This window comes from Dasypus novemcinctus, chromosome 9, assembly GCF_030445035.2.
Source record: "Dasypus novemcinctus isolate mDasNov1 chromosome 9, mDasNov1.1.hap2, whole genome shotgun sequence".
Taxonomy (NCBI): domain Eukaryota; kingdom Metazoa; phylum Chordata; class Mammalia; order Cingulata; family Dasypodidae; genus Dasypus; species Dasypus novemcinctus.
The window spans coordinates 127403435-127419872 of NC_080681.1; the positions used below are offsets into that span (position 1 = coordinate 127403435).

The 16438-nt window shown below is 63.0% G+C and overlaps 1 protein-coding gene across 4 annotated transcripts in view; it reads right to left on the minus strand.

Annotated features, from left to right (window-relative positions):
• KCNAB2 (potassium voltage-gated channel subfamily A regulatory beta subunit 2) overlaps positions 1–16438 on the minus strand; it is a 90982-nt gene that overhangs the window by 42003 nt on the left and 32541 nt on the right. For 3 of the 4 annotated variants that reach the window (XM_058304578.1, XM_058304577.2, XM_058304579.2), the window contains exons 2-3: positions 11281–11409; positions 10127–10168 (exon numbers count right to left, since the gene is read on the minus strand). In XM_058304578.1, the coding sequence (XP_058160561.1) occupies positions 10127–10168; positions 11281–11357 (119 nt within the window). In that variant the 5' untranslated portion in view covers positions 11358–11409. The remainder of the gene's footprint in view (positions 1–10126; positions 10169–11280; positions 11410–16438) is intronic. The other variant, XM_058304580.2, reaches the window with a different exon arrangement.

The window sequence follows — 16438 nt, forward strand, 5'->3', positions numbered from 1 at the left end:
CACTGCCTGTCCTGCCCAATCACAGGTCCTACCTGCGCTGGGGATGCTGAGGCCCTCACCCCGGAGGGGCCCCCGCCTCCCCGACACCCCCAGCTCGGGCTTCTTCCCTCCACGCACACCTCTTGGACGCCAGCCCGGCTCTTCCCTGGGCCGGGACGCAGTGCTAACACCAGCAGCTCAGGCCACCCGGCCGGCCTAGCTCTCCCACAACTCCGCCTCCTGCCTGCGGAGCAGTCGCCGCTCTTGGACTTACTCCTTGGACTTACTCGTTTCTGCGCCTGCCTCCCCGCACCAGCACGCACTTTCATGAGGAGGGGGCCTGACCGCAGGGCTCGTCTGCGCCACGAGAACTAGCCCCGTGCCTGGCGCCAAGCGGCCCTCGATCAACATTTGTCGCGTAAACGAAAGGTGTCGATGACCAGCCCAGAAATACATGCACAGAGGCTCCCTCGTGAGAGGTTTCCTTCAGAATTAGGGGTTCAGCTGGTGCCAAACTGGCCGACGCTTTCTCCCTCGCAGATGTAGTGCAGAAAGTCTTATGAGTTCTGCCACCAAATGGGCTCACGCAGAAGTTTCATTTCTGTAAGCTACAACCACCTGTTCAAACAGGGGCTAAGAGGGCCAGACTGTCCACGGGAGAAAATGTTCAAGGACCTGCCTGGCCTCTGGAGAGGAGAGCCAGGTAACCCCTGGGGCCTGTGATAGATGGAAGCCAAATGACAGGGCATCCAGTTAAATGTGAATTTCAGATGAACAATGAAAACCTTGCGTTCAAGTATATCCCCAAGATTGAATAGGGCATACTTATTCTAAAAAGTTATTTGTTGTTTATCTGAAATTTATCTGGGTATCCAGTGTTTTCATTTGCTAAATCTGGCCACTTCATGAAGAGTGGGTGGGGAGGGTCCCCTCTGGCAACACGGTGTTCCTAGGAGGACAGAGGGAAAGCAGCGTATTTGCCATGTACAGGGATTTAAAAGCAAATGTGCCAGCTCTGGCTGCCTTCTGAGGTTTTGTGAGGAGAAAGTGGGGCCCCGGGGCACTGTCCCAGGTACTAGTAAATGAAGAGCTACAGGCCTGTCATTCAGAGGACACCGGGGACATTTAACCTAGAGCCTCTGCTGTCATATTTACAGTTTGTTGCAAGCAATCCAGTGGCCACCTGTTAAAAAACAATCTCTGCAATAGCAGCCAAGTTGAAGGAGGTAACGGAGAAAGCTCGTCTTTGCCCCCGGGATCCATGCTGGGTTTCCTTTGCCAGAATAGATTCATTATTAGAGATGACGAATTGAGACAGTCTCACCAACTCCTAGTTAGTCAGCCCATAATAGTGAATCTGCCCCCGTGAATTCGCAAGAGACAAACAAAACAGCATGTTTGCTCCTGCCGTACGTTTTTCTCCCAGGAACTGAATTCTTTTTCCATGGAGAATACACCCCGCGCTTAGCAGCACTTTTCGTTGGAGGCCAGGACTACAGCAGACTTTCCTTTTCTTTGATAAATTTTTATAGTTTGGAGTTTTAAAACACAAACTATTAACCCAAAGAAAGAATAAAATCGTAACAAACGTTTCTGGGGTTGTATCTTGTGCTCCTGCAGCCCCCGCCTCCAGGCTGCCTGTGCTAGCTGGCGCACGCCCCCCGCCCCCCCACCCCCCCCGGCCCTTACCGATACTTCATGCCCGTGCGCCGGGCGGTGCAGCTGTCCAGGGATAGGCCGTGCATGCGGAGGAAGCTCTCCATGTTCCTGGCCTGGGCGGCTGCCCGCACCTCCCGCAGCCGCTGCAGCTCCAGCGCGTCCGTCTGGCGGACGGGGTGCAGGGCCCAGTCAGAGTGGCACCTGCTGCTCACGCTCCTCAGACTCTCGCTGTACGTCATGGACAACATGGCCACTGCCCGGACGGGAAATGCCGGGTGGCGGTGGGTTAGAGAGCAGCCGCCGTCCCCCACGCGCAGGCTGCACGGCGGGCCCAAGGCAGGGGGTGGCTGCGGCAAAGCAGCAGCCAATGACGTGGCCGCCAAGGGCTCCTGGCGCCGGGGGAAGGATGTGGGCACCCCTCGACAACGAGATGCTTGAGTCCTCAGAGCAGTGCTTGCCAGGGGCTCTGGCGAACCCGCCCTCCCCTGCCCCTGGCATGGGAAACAAGCACAGGCAAAGCTGCATTCCGGGGCGTGGGGCGAGAAGCCAAACTCAAAAGTGTTCTACGTGAAAACAGGAGCACGGCGAGTGTGCAGAGAGCAGAACCCCCAGACGTGGAGGCCCCAGGTGACTGAGGTGCGAGGGCTTGGAACGGTGGCAGGGACCCCGCCTGCCGCTGCAGCCGACTCCAGTGTGGCCAGGCCAGGGGACACCTCGTCCCCACTTGCCAGGTGGGCTCGGTGCAGGAAGGCTGCTGGGTTCGCGAGCCTGGTAAAGAGAGCGCTAGGCACGTGGGACGGTTTCTGCTTGGAGAAAGTACCTCGCCCGAGTGCAGCTCTCAGGATGCCGAGCTCCAGGATGATTAAATATGTCACAGTCCATCAGTTTCTGCAATAGAACGACTGAGCAGAATGCACGGGGGGTGCTGGGGACGGGGAGACCTGGGACGGAGTTATGTTGGAATGAGGACTTTTCAAAGCGTGAGTGGTAGGAACCATCGCCAAGGACAGTCATGCTAAGTGACGAACAGCCACTCTTGGAGACTGAGAACCACACGAACGCCCGTCAAGAGGGAAACGGGCATGTAAACTGCGCGCTCCGCACAACGGAAACGCACGCAGCCGCCAGGAGCGAGGCGTTCCTGTGGACTGATAGGCAAGGAGCCCTGAGAGAGGAGGGAAAGCACAGTGAAAAGGCAAGGGGGAGAGTGCGACCGCCGTGCTAGTTCAGGTACTTACAGATGAGCGTGCAAGTGTTCATTGGAGTACGTACAGATGAGTGGGCAAATGCTTCGTTTGTGGAGATGAGTGTGTAAATGTTCATGTTGGTACTTACAGATGAGTGTATAAATGCTCGTGCAGGTAGAGATGAGAGTGTAAATACTCATCCAGGTACTCCCAGGTGAGTTTATAAATGCTCATGTGGGTGCTTAGAGATGAACATGCAAACGCACGCGGGTACTTACAGGTGAGTGTATAAATGCTTTGCCTGTAGGTACTACAGATGAGTGTGTAAATGCTCACGCAGGTGTTTAGAGATGAGTGTGCAAACTCTCGTGGGTACTTGCAGATAAGTGTGCAAATGTTCACTGGAGTACTTACAGATGAGTAAATGCCCACACAGGTACTCACTGGTGAGTGTGTAAGTGCTCACACGGGCACTGAGATGAGTGCGTAAGCGCATGCAGGTATTTACAGGTGAGTGTGCAAACATTCTGTCTGTAATCTCAGATGAGTGTGCAAATGTTCACAGGGCACTTAGAAACGAGCACGAATGCTTACGAGGTACCCACAGGAGAGTGTGTAAATACACAGGCACTCAAGGTGAGTGTGTAAATGCCCACGTGGATAGAGATAAGCGTGCAAAAGTTCATTCGGGCACGTACAGACGAGTGTGTACATGTTCGTGTGGGGTCTTGGACGTGAGCGTGTGAATGCTCGTGCGGGCACAGGTGAATGTGTAAATGACTGGAGTGCTGCGCTCACACACCCAGGCCTTGCAGAGTATTTGGCCCGTCCACCAAGGCACGGACAGAGGGAACACCCCTGCACCCCCAGACCAGCCCGGAGCAAAGCTGCGCAGACCTCACCAAGGAGGCAAGGCTGGGCATGGAGCCTCCTTCCGGCTGGCGGGTCCTGGGGCCTGCGGGGGGGACAAGTCCCAGCATCCTGGAGGGGGCCCTGGGGCGGAGTGGGGGTGAGCTTGGAGAGCGAGGGGGTGAGGTGTGCTGGGCCCAGCCGACCCCCACCACTCCGGCCTGAGGGGAGGGACCGCCCACAGGTGCCCTGTGACTTCTGCCCCCTCGGGCCTCCAGCGCTGGACCGCACCTCCTGGCCTGCCTTGCCCCCCCAGCGCGGGGTCTGCCTCATAGCAGGGGCCCAGAAACACCTGTGCAATGAACGTCCAGTCAAGGTGGGGGGTGGGCTTGGGGGGCGAAATCAATGAGCAAGGGGATGCCCGAGCACCCCGTCCAGGGAGTGAGGGGAGCCGTTTTCACACGGGCCTTGGGCCCTCCTGGGGCAGGGCTGGAGGCGCCCCCCTCGGGGCAGGCTCCCGCACCGCCGCTCCCGGCCAGCGCCGTCGTCTGCTGGGCCCAGGGTCCCCGAGCCGCCCCGATACTCCGTGGCCTTCCCGCTGAGTTCTCCGCGTGCTAGCGTCTTTTCTAAATGGAGGCTAGTCTAAGTTCCTCATTTGCTGCCTCTATTGCCCGTGAAGTTCAGGTTCGCGTGGGGGAGGGACTCCCCTCTGCTTGCCCTGCACACAGTAGGGGCGCAAATACTGACTCCACCGACGCAGGCATGGGCTCCTAAGGTGGGGCCGGGGCCATGTGGGCGATTCCTGGGCAGTGCCCGGGGGCACCTGGCGGGCTGTGGGCTGCCCTGGGCTCTCCTGGGGGGTGGCTCCGCCCCACCTCAGCGTGGCCTCACAGGGGGTGGCCTGCAGGGCCGCCTCCCCTCAGGGTTTGGGCTCAGGTCTCCAATGGACGCCAAAGCAGGCAGAGACCCCCGGCAGGCAAATCCCCACCGTCCCCGCGGACTCCCCGGGAGGCAGTAGCGTGGGCTCGCACTCCAGAGTGTAAGTTCCCTTTAGGACACGTAGGGCCACGGGACCCAGGGCCGGCCACTCCCGCCCCGTCCTCCCCTCCTGACACGCACGGGCAGTGCCAGGCAGGGCACTGGAGGTGGCGGCACGGCCGGCTGCCAGCCTGGAGGGGGCGGGTCCTCACTTCCCCGGGGTGTGCGTCCAGGGAGGACGCCGGCCAGCCGGACTGCAGCTGCGGGGGCTCCTCCTGGCAGGCAGGAGCCATCTTGGCCACGCGGTTTCTCGGCCAGGCCCCGGCAGGCCGAGATCAATAGCCATTAGCTTTCAGGGCGGCACCCACGGAAAGCACCCCGGCCCTGGCAGGCTCTGGACGCTCAGCTGAGTGCTAGGCCTTGGGTGGGGGGCAGCCCTGTTCCCTGCTCTCGGCGGAGCCCAGGCAGGCACCTAGACCGCTGCAGGCTCAGTTTCCCCATCTGTGAAGTGGGTAAGCAGAGGCCCATTGCTACAGGCTGTCGCGAGGATGCCCACCAGGGTGGGCACATACGCCCGCATGAGGAAGGCGGCCATCGACCCGAAACAGGGGCACGACGCCGGCCAAGATCAGTGCCGCGTGGGGGGCTGGCGTGGGCCGTGGAAACCGTTTCAGATGAAACAGACATTGCTCATTGCTCCCCCTCGCAGAGCGCCGTGCTCCTGAGACGGGGCGTGGGCAAGGGTTGGGGACCTGGGGGTGGGAGGACAGCAGGCACAGCCACACATGGCTGGGGTTTAGAGGGGCCACGTGTCCCCGCCTGACAGTTCCTTCCAGCATATTCGCGGCCCCCAGGACAGGCCGTTGGGCCCCAGAGCTCCCTGGCTGGGATGGAGCCGTGGGGGAGAAGGGGGGAGGGGGGAGCGTGGGCCCTGCCCAGGAGTGAGGAGCAGGAGCAGCGCAGGCCCCGGGTGGGTGTGTGGGCTGCGGGAGGGGGGGGGGAGCTGAAAGCACTCACCTAATGACCCGGGGGTAGGCGGACCCCCATGGCGGGGGGCAGAAGGGGACTTGGACGGTCACCAGAGCTGCCCCGGACCGTGCGGGTGGGAGAAGCAAAGCCCTGGGCTCACGCCCCTCTCCTGCGCCCCCCGCCGCGCTCCTGCTACCGCCCCCGGCGGCTCCAGAGCTCAAGTGCAGCCAGCAGCCCCAGATTCCGCAGCTTCTCGGGCACGTTTCCCACCATCCTGCCCCAGTCTCCAGAACAATCAGCCCCCGCCCCACACAGAAGTGGCACCTACACGTTCTCCCCAGCCTTCTGCAAAGCTATTCTTGTAGGCTGGGGCCCTCGGGGGAATTCACATAAATTAGCACGGTGACATGGAAAACCTAAACTAAGCCATTAGCCTCTTTAGGTCCGCGGGAACGGCACCGCCCTGGGGAAGGGGTACCCGGGATTTTTTAAGCACAGTCTGTTTGCCGCCCGTCTCTAAGGCGTGGATAAACGGGAGATTGAGAAGGAACCTGGACATCTGCTCTGTGTTCGAGAAGCGAGCACAAGTTCTCGAAGGCAGAAGCACAAAGGCGGGCGGTGCCATCCCGGGAGGCGGCTCTAAAATGCACACCCTTGCAGTGTGCAAAACACAGACCGTTCCTGCTGGGGAACGATCAGCAAACTGAGGCCCAAACGAGCAGCCCACGGGCCGCCCAGGCTCGGGGGTTTCCTAGACAAACCGCCGTTGAGCCTTCCCGACAGCTTTCTCGGGGCAATCCAGAAATGCCGAATCTTTAATCAATCGTGAGCCCAGCAAGGCACGAGGGAGATGCAGCCGGGGGAGCAGCGGGGGTGCAGCCAGCGCCGGGCAGGCCCGCGAGCCAGTGCGCCCAAGCAGGAGAGCACAGCCGCCCCCCTTCCTGCAGCGCCGGCAGCTCAAGTTCACCTGCGGCGGGCTCGCCTGTGCAAACGGAGAGGGCCGAGTTTCCTACCGTCCTGCAGCACCCCCAGGCACCACCTGCACTGCCGTGTTAGCCCCCAAGCCACGACCCCTCAAAGCAGGCTCCGGGGGCCCGAGCCGGAGCTGGAGGAGACACTCACCGGCCGCCCTGGGTTTCTGCTCGTTAGAAAGGACAAAGTCTAGTCTATGAGGGTTCACCAGGCGCTCTGGAGAGCTGGCGCAGCGGTTTCCTCATTAGGGGAGTGTCACCGTGGAACGCCAGCGTCAATTGGTGAGCGAGGCGGCTCCCACAAGGGCCGGCGCGGGAGTCCATTAGCCGCGTATTAGGGCGCTTTCAGCTCGGGGAAGGAGGCTGAATTATTCAGGAGCGCCTCTTCCCCTAAAAGCCTGCCGCGCAGTTCCGCGCTGCTGGCGAGGCCGGCTCCGGTTCGGCTGCGGGGGCGGGGGGGCCCTCTCACTCCCGGGGGGCTCGGCCTCGCCGCCTCCCCGCCCCTTCGGAGGTGGCCCCAGAACGAGGCTGGGCTCTGGGGTCAGGCCAAGGGCCAAGCCCCCGGCCCCAGGGTCGCGACCCCTGGGCACGTGGCCTGGCATCTCGGGGCGCCCGGGGCGGCTCAGCCTAACGCCGTCTCCCAACAGAACACGCACGCTGGCCTGCGTGGGGCTCTGGACAAGGCGGAGCCGCTTGCCTGTGCCAGACCCCACCGTCGTGGGCAGGGGCCACCCTGGGGGTGCAGGTGGGCAGCCTGCCGCAGGAAGCCGACTCGGCGGGAGGCTGGGGGGGGCAGGGGTACCAGGTGTGCTGGGCGCTGGGTGCTCCACACCTGTGCCAGGCTCAGGCCTGATGAGCCGGTCTCCCGGGGCTGTGTGGGGGGGTGGTCATCGGCCGGACAGGCTCGGGAACCGGCCGGTCCCCCCGCCCCGAGCCAGCTGCTCCCTTCCGGCAACGGGGCCTTCCGGCCTCAACGCATCCGAGCCCCTCGACCCTGTGGACTTGGCTTCTGACTCCTGCCCCTTTGTTTCCAAATCTCCTCTCCTGGGCGGTTATCAGGTCTCCCTGCATCCAGGCCCCGACCCCGTCCACCTTGCTCCCTCCCACCGGGCTTCCTTTCTATGGCACAGTTGTGGTCACCGCCTGCTCATTCACCCTCGATGGCTCCCCGGTGCCTGCCGAGTGAGGTCCAAGCGCCTCCGCTCAGCCTTGAGGACCCTCCTTGATCCCACCCTAGTTTCTCATGACGTCCCTCACGTTCCCGTCAGCCTGCTCCTTGCAGCCCCTTCCTGATCTCTGTCCACACTTCCGTTTTGTGGTTCTGCCCGTCACGTCAACTGGAATGTTCTTTCCAGTCCATGCTGACTCCTGCCCAGCCCTCGAGGTCCAGCTCAGGGCCGTGGTGCCGCCTTCTCAGTGAAGCCCGCCCTCCTCCGCTGACTGCGCGGCGCCCTCCTCTGAACCCTGGCAGCTCTTTGCACCTTTCCCACCATGTTTTGCCTTGTAGATACCGTGAGAGGTATTTGGGTTCTGGGGTAGATTGCATTATTGTTCTCAGACCTTCCCCCTCTGTAGCCATGAGCCCCTGCTCCCGCTCCAGCTCCTCTGCCTGGTGGGAGGAGCCTATTTTCCTGCCCCGATTTCAACTTGGTCATGCTCCTTGCTTTGGCCCAAAGCAGGTGAGCAGAGTGGCACGCAGGCCCCGACAGGCACTGTGTGTTTCTGCTCTCCCTCGGCACGCCTGCCTTTTGAGAAGAGGACGCCCGGGAGAGCGGCTGGCTGAGAAGGGTCGAGGCGCCTGGAGAACACCTGGTCCCAACCTGCAGCTTGGAGACAAACCTGGTTGCACCCAGCTGAGACAAGCCCACCCCAGCCAGTCCACAGATGTGGAAGCAAGAACTAAATGCTTACTACTGTACAGCAGCGGGTTTGGGGATTGTTTGTTACACGGCATTATATGGTATCAGCTGACGGAGGCAGATTCGTACCTCCCTCATTAGCCTGTGTACCAAGAGGCAGGCGCTGTCTTGAGCACCCTTGTCCCTGCTGGATGGCCAGGCACGGTTCTCCAACAGAGCTCGCCCTTGGGACAAGGGAGCACATCCAGAAGACTCCCAGAGGGGTGGATGACAGGATGGACACAGGGGGTCCCGGGGCCAGTGTGTGGCACCCAAACAAGTGGTAGAGAACATGCTGCCACTTCGACTCAGTGGTACCCGTTGATGGACTTGGCACAACTGCGGGCATCTGCACCCGCAGAGCTCCTGCCTCACTCCTCTCCTTCCAAGGAGCCAGGAGGGCCAGGGCCACCCGCAGGTGCCATGCAGGTTTTTGGTTTCCCTCGTCAAATCCCGGGACGAACGCCATACAGTGTGATACACATTTCACCCGGTGAGAGGATTTGCAGGCCCAAGTTCACAGCTATTTCAGGCAACATCTCACGAAGCAAAAACTCAGGGCCGTGGAGAGTTGGTCACCTCTCTAGAGGTCTCCATGACGAACGCACTCGAGCAGGGGCAGGGCGGGCCCACGGTCATGTTCCAGGGCGGGAAGGAAAAGGCCACGCGGAAAAGCCAGTGCGGACCCCAGCGCTCGCACCTGAGCTTCCTGGCGGCATCAGAAACAGCCCCAGCTCCGCCCCCGGGGGGACGTGCACTGCACTGGGGGGCTGGTCTGGACACCGGGGTCTCCCTGGGTGCCAAGACACACTGACACACCCCGGGGACCTGCTGCCAAGGGTGGCACAAAGCCAGCGCGGCCCCAAGGTCGGCAGCGCTCACCGACCCGGGGTTCTGGGAGGCGCTGACCTTCTCCCGGCGGGAGACGGCTCTGAGAGCAGCTTCCCAGGGTTAGCGCTTCCCAGGAGGAGGGTGCACCGGGTCTGATCCCCGTCTTACAGGTGAGGATGGGTGGTCTAGAGAGGAAGGGGCTTTCCGAGAGGCCCCGGCTGGTCTGTGGCTGGGCGGGAGTCCCGGCGCTTGACGCCCCGTCCCTCCGCTGCGCCGCCTTCTACCAGACAAACGCCCGCTGCCGATTTGCGGGTGCACCAGGACGACACTGCTGCACCCACCCCGCCCCTACTGGGTCTAGGCTTCCGGTAGCCTGGGGGCCTTGTGGGTTACCACGAGCGCCAACCCGCGGGAGCAAGGCTGAGCTGACAACGGCTGCGCGGCCTTCGACTTTGATGACCTGGGCAGCCCAAACCCGTGGCGGCAGGTACGCGTCCCCCCGCTGCCCCCCCACTGGCGTCTCGGTGGCAGCTTTGGCGGCGAGTGGAGCAGGGCCCCGAAGTCCACTAGTTCGAGGCACACATCTGGCAGATTAACGCTCGGGGATTCCCCGAACCCCCATTTTCGACTAGGGCACCGACGTCACGCTGTGTGAGTGGGTGCCGAGGGAAAACTGGACTGGCGCTTAGGGGGGACAGTCCGTCCAGGGGAAAGGTCAGCAGCCCGGGGCCGGGCGGTGGGGTCGGCCCAGCCGCTCCCTGGCCTGCAGCTCGCCGGGCGTTAGGGGACATGGAGGGCTCATTACCTGTAAAACTGGAGCTGTCTTTTGGGACTCCCATACCGAGTACTTCCGATAGCAATGGAGAGAAGAGAAAAAAAGGGAGAGAGGGAGGGAGAGAAGAGTCCACAATCCGCATTAACCGCAGGGCAATGCGCGCTGGGAAGCACCGCGCCTCCCGCCGCCCCGCCGCCCTCTCTCCGCCGAGCCCGCGGGCGCCAAACGCTCTGCAACAGCGCCACCCAGCGGCCGCGGGGGCGCACGCAGGCGCCGGCTCCCACCTGGACGCCCGCAGGTGGAGGGGGAGGAAAAGGTAAACCCTGGGGAACAGGTCTGCTTGGGCTTTCTACAGAACCTGTTCTAGAACAAGGGTGGAAAGCTTCAAGCCAGGAAGCCCTGGCTGCCACGTGCGCTGGCTGAGTCTGCACGTGACTTCCAGAAAGCGCCAGCCTTCTTTGTACCTGGGTGGAGGGGAGACACCCCTTTCCCAGCACACACTTGCTCTGGCTTGGCCCTAGCAATGCCCTAGAAAGCGCGAGGCACCCCGGGGGCTGACGAGCCACTGGGACCCGCCCGTGTCCCGGTGGCAGTGGGGCTGGCACGGGGCTTCTGCGCTTTGCCCACAGGCGGTGGCTCCCACCAAGGGCCTCCTGCCTGCGGCCCTGTGCTCGACACGACTATTTGCTCAACAGAAACACGCGTGCTGGCTTTGGATTGACCCCTGCAAGGGGGAGGGCAAGGGCGCCCGAGGGAACATCCTCGCCCTCCAGGCTCCCAGAACCGGCAGACAAGGTTCCCCAAAGGATGCCGAGATGCTGAGCTCGGTTCCGGAAGCTGGGGGGCTGGTGGGAGCCACAATGCGTGAAATAAGGGAGACGGGAATCTGGAAACTGGGGCTCTGAGCGCAGGGCCCTCGCTAACCCGCAAATAAAACAGTGCCAGAGACTCAGGGGCCAGGCAGGGGTCTGATCCTGGCTCGAACCCCCCCAGAAGCTCTCTGTCTTTCACGTTCCCCCTTGGGTTTCCAAAAGCTTCCTTTCCCACCCTTGGGGAGAAGACCCACTGCGTGCACCTCACAGCCTCCCGGGCCCTTCCTCCTGGGCCAAGGGAGGGCCAGTGGCCCTGGGGACGCCCTCGGCGTTGGGGCTACAGGCCCTGGAGGGGGCAGGGTGGGGGGTCACCTGTAGATCATCCCTGGGGAGCCCGTCTGCCGCAGGGAGAGCCGAGCCGGGGAGCCCGCGGTCGATTCCGGATACATGGAGCCGTCCTCACTCGTCCACGGCCTCTCTCTCTTTCACGGAGGGAAAATTCTGGAGGAAAAGCAAATTGGGCAGGGGAGTGGTTAGGAGACCCGTCCGGTTTGGCCAGGAGGCTCAGGTTAGAGGCCCACAGGCTGGCTGTATGGCTGACCCTCGGACAGACCCGCGGGGGCCCAGCTCGCCCACCCGGGACGCGGCTCCGCGAGCAGGGCAGGCTGGGTGCGCTTGGCCAGGCTTGGCGCCTCTGCAGCCCCTTGCATCGCCACGCTCCCACCCCGCAGATCGTGCGGGTGACAGTCAACCCCAGGTGTCGCCATGGCTGTTCGGACAAACACTAGCCTAGATGTTGCTGTGACGGCATGTCCAGTCACCGCCCCCAGCGTGGGGGCCTCAAGAACAGAGTGGAGGGCTCCCGGGAGGAGGAATTCTGCCCCCAGATCGCGACATCAACGCGCAGCGGGACTTCCAGGCTGCCGGCTGCCCTCGGCTTCCAGACCCGACACTGCGTGATCCGCTCTCACCGGATCCAGCGCCCGTGCGCCAACCCCAGGGTCAAGCTTGAGGCACGCGCGGCCAGGATCCGCAGCACCCTGCTGGCCCGTTTCCCCGGAGAACCTCGGCTGATACAGCGGGGTCCGTCTCCCCACCCGCCTGCTCTCCTGACGCCCAAGACATGCGGCAACGACGGGCGCCGGGGAGTCTGCGCTGACCTCGGCCACCTACCCCGCCTGCTGGGGCCCCAGGCTTCTGGGCTCAGGTGCCGGTGCCACCACCATGCCAGGTCACCCTGGCGCCCCGTCCCCCTACCCTTGTCATCCCGAGCACCTGAGGGAGGCAGCTCCTAAGACGGCCCACCCCGTGATGCTCCCGCCCCTGTGGGATCCCTGCCCTTGAGGGGGGCCTGGACCCGGCACTTGCTTCTAACCACGACAGCCAAGGTGAGGGGATGTCACTTCCACAATCAGGTGGCATGAGATTCTGGCTCCCGTCCTGCTGGCAGATCCTCTCCCTTGCTGGTGGTGGAGAGGCCACGTGGCAAGGAGCTGGAGTGGCCTCTGGCCAATAGTCTGCAAGGAACCCTCGGTTCAAGGGTCCTCAAGGAAGCGAATCCCACCAACGGGAGCCTGGAGGCCGGTCCTTCCCCAGCCGAGCCTGCAGGTGAGAGCCCAGGCCCAGCCGACACCACGACTGCAGCCTGAGGCAGCCTGAGCCGCAGCCCGGCAAAGCCAGGCCTGGACGCCTGACCCGAGATGGTGAGGCCGTGAACACCTGCTGGTTTCAGCTGCTGAGCTGTGATTTGTTACACAGCAACAGCTAACAAGTACGCCAGCTAACATCCATTCTCTCCTCCTGCTGCTGCCCTCTGGTGGTATCACCACCCTCCCAACCTGAGCTACAAGATCCGCCTCCTACCAGCTCTCTCTGCTTCCACGCTCAGCCCCACACGCTGTTCAACACGAGCAGGCAGGGGCTTCTATTACGAGGTCAGCCCTTCCCACCCCCTGGCCACCCTGCCGCGGCCCCCAGACACCCCGTGCTGACTGCTGATGCCCTCAGCTGCAGCCCCCCGGCTCCGCCCCTTGCTCATGCATTCCCAGCACCCCCGGCTGCTCCCTCTGTGGGACCCCTGCACTTATGGCTCCTTCTGCCTGGCGCCCCTGCACTCCAGCCTTTCTCCTGTGGGCCTCCTTGGTGCGCCCCCCGATTAGCCACCGAGGAGGCCCTCCCCAGCCCACCAGCCATCAGGCTCGGGCCTGCCTGTGTAAGGGAGGGGGTGCGGGCCATGCCAGCTGGCCTTGTCTCCCTGACTTGGGGTGATCTGTGCCCGCCGGGGTTTTGCTGGTCTTGCTCATGGCTGCACCCTTGGGTGGGCACGCCTTCTGTCACCAGGAGCCTGGCTTCCTCGGAAGACCCTGGCCCGGGGTGGTGAGTGGGGGGAGGCGGCTCCGTGGAGAGTGGAAGACGCTCACAGGAGAGGCTGATGAGGGGTGTGAGCACGCGTGCAAATGGCTGGAAAAACGGGACGGGAGATACAGCCAAGACGTGCTGCCACGTAACCTCGGAGGGGGTGGTGGGGTCGGCAAGGCCACGCTCTCTCTGGAAGGCGGCGGCATTCCGGCGCTGGCTTGGCACTGGCCCCACGGTTTCTCGGCCTGGGTCTCTGCCTCTGCCACACAGTGACGCCCTTGGCTGCCTCTGGCTTCTGGCATCTTCTGCCTGTCTCTGAACGTCCTCTTTCTAAGGCCTCTGGCCAGGTGGATTTAGACCGCTCTGGCTCAGCTTGGCTGCAGCTTGACCGATAATAAACCTTCTGAAGGCCCTATTTACAGGTGGGTTCCCTCCCTACAGGCCCCCAGGTGTGCCGCCAGGTCTCTCCCCACGGGAAGAAGGTGGCTGCGAGGCCGTGAGCTGCTGAGGACCTGGCGCTCTGGGGCCACTGCGCACCATGACTGCCGGTTGCAGTTCGATCTGTGCGGCGTCTCCCACCGGTCCCCAGCTTCGGGGACCTCGTGCGAGTGCAGCGGGTCATGTCAAGGGCAGGCCCTCCTGTGGGGCTTGCTCTCCTTGGTGACGGGGAGCCGGGCACCTGCGTGGCCCCCCTAAAGTGGAGAAGCTGTCGTGCAACGGAGCGATGCTGACGGACCTTCGTCCGTGTGTGGTGCGCTTGCTGACGGTCCTACTGTGCGCCAGGGCTGGAGGCCACCCCGTGAGCAATATGAGCCACTACCCCTGGGGCTCCCCTGGGGGAGGCGGGAAGGGGACGGCGAAGCCCTGCGGAGGCCGCGGCGGAGCGGAGGTGCCGCGTGCAGAGCCGTCACCGCGCCCGTCCCCGGGGAGCCCCCTGCAGAGGATGTATAAACAAACACACAGGTGGGGGCCTCAGGGGAGGGGGGCAGGGCGTCCTTCCTGAATTCTGGAATAACAACCCTGACCTGCATCTGAAACGGCGCGGGACCCAAGAGTCACCCCTGCTTTTTAACGTGCTCTCAGGTGCGGCGGGCACGTTTCGAGCGAGGTTTCCTAAGGTGGACAGAAAGGCTCAGGGCTGCCAGCGTCCTGTCGGGCCTGCCTGTGCTGCGAGCCCCCCGCCAGCCTTGCTGGCCGCGTGGCTCACACCGAGCCCCGGCTCAGGCTTCGTGCCAGAGACGCCGGCCCTGGCCCTGCCCGTTCCTGTCCTCGCGCTGGAGTGTCTCGTGGAGGACATGGGAAACGGCCTCCCAGAGCCGCTTGCACTCGTTTCGAACCTTCATCACTGCAAGAGGGACGGCAGACCCTCTAAGAACTGCAGGACCAGGCGGAACTTCCAGGAGCTCCTGGAACTTTCCACACTACCGCCCGGAGCAGAAGACGGCCTGCCAAGAACACGATCACGAACGCACGTGGTCTTGCTTGAAGTCCAGCGGCCGCTGAGCTGCCTGGTCCAGGGATTCGCAAACCTCAGCAGGCATCTGAATCACCCCAAGAGTTTGTGAAAACACAGCCTGCGGGCCCCACGCCCACCGTTTCTGACTCAGTAGATCCGGGGTGGGGCCAAGAATCTGCATTTCCAGTCAGTTCCCAGGCAATACTGCTGCTGGGCCAGGGGCTACCACTGGAGAACCACTGACCTGGAGGCCACAGCAGGAGCTGCAAACAACAGCCAGGAGGCCAAACCCCACCTGCCACCTATTTCTGTTGAGAAAGTTTTATTGAAAGGGCTCTGTGCACACTCACTGACATATTGTTGAGGTCTGCTTTTGTGCTGCAAGGGCAGGCTCGAGTAGTTGCAGAGCTGATAATATTTGCCATCTGGTCCTGCACTGGGGAAGTCTGCTGCCCTGGGTTCTAGGCTGTTCTCAGCCCCGCTCTCCGAGCTCCTCTCTCCTTCAATCGCCAACACCTCCTCCCCGAGCTTGCCTTCAGTGCACGATCCTACATCCCATCGTACTGAAAAAATCTAAGCCCCTGGAAGCCAACTTCTCCAGACCTCCTGCGCCAGCACTGGCACTCAAGATATTGTGCCGTCCTTCCTGCCCAGGAGAATCGGCCACGCCGCGCCCAAGGCCGGCCCAGCCGAGCAGCACGCCCTTGCCCCGGCACCCTCCCCAGCAGGTACGTGGCAGTGCCGCCTCCCGCTCACCAGTTCTCCCCTCTCTATAGAGCACTGCCATCTGTCTACAATGCCTTATTACTTCTCCCACCTTAAAACACGCACACGCACGTACACACACATGACATGCATGCACACATGTGTGCGTGTGCTTCCGTGATGCCACTGCCTTCTCTGCTGTGCCCAGTTCTCTCCATCTCTTTATAGACTTCCTTAAAAGTCCCCCCTTGCCAACTTCTCGCTGGTCAACAGGCTCCAGCCAGCCTTTTCCCTGCACCACTCTGCCAAAGCTGTCCCTGCCAAGGTCACGGTGATCTTTCTGTTGCTAATCTGATGGTGCTGCCACATCTGGTGGACGGCAGCGCTGCCCCCCGTCCCCTGGCCACCGGAACCCCCGGCTCCCCTGGTTCTCCTGCCCCCTCTGGCTGCTCCTGCTCGGGCCCCCCGCTGGGAAGCCAGGACCTGCTCAACGCCCAGACCCCAGCTGGGGCCGGCCTGGGCCTCGGGCCTCTCTTCTTCGCCATTCGCAGAGCCCCCTGGCTGTCCGCACGCCCTTTGACTCTGCCTCTGCTGCCGGCCGTGGCCCTGCGTCGGTGCTCCTGGCCCCGCCCTCTCCCATGAACGGCAGGCGGGTACTCGCCCGCCTCCTCAGCATCCCCACATGGGGTCCAAGGGGCGCCTCTGCCCACTCGTCCGGCCCTGAGCTCCGGTCGCCCTGTGCTCACGGCGTCCCCGTCCAAGCAGAGGCCAGCCCGCCCTTCCAGCTGCGCTGTCCATGTTCCCGGGAACCGATCTGAGGCCTCTGGCCTCTCACCTCCCGCAGCCAGTCCAGCACAGGCTCGCCTTCAAAACACCCGATCCCAGCGCCTCCTGCCACGCCGGCCCCTCCCCGCAGGTGCAGGCCTCCCCATCCCCGGGGGTGGCCACAGCTGCTTCCTCCCAGGCACCCGGCCCAGCCTCGCCCCTCCCAGGGCGGTCCTGCTGAAACCT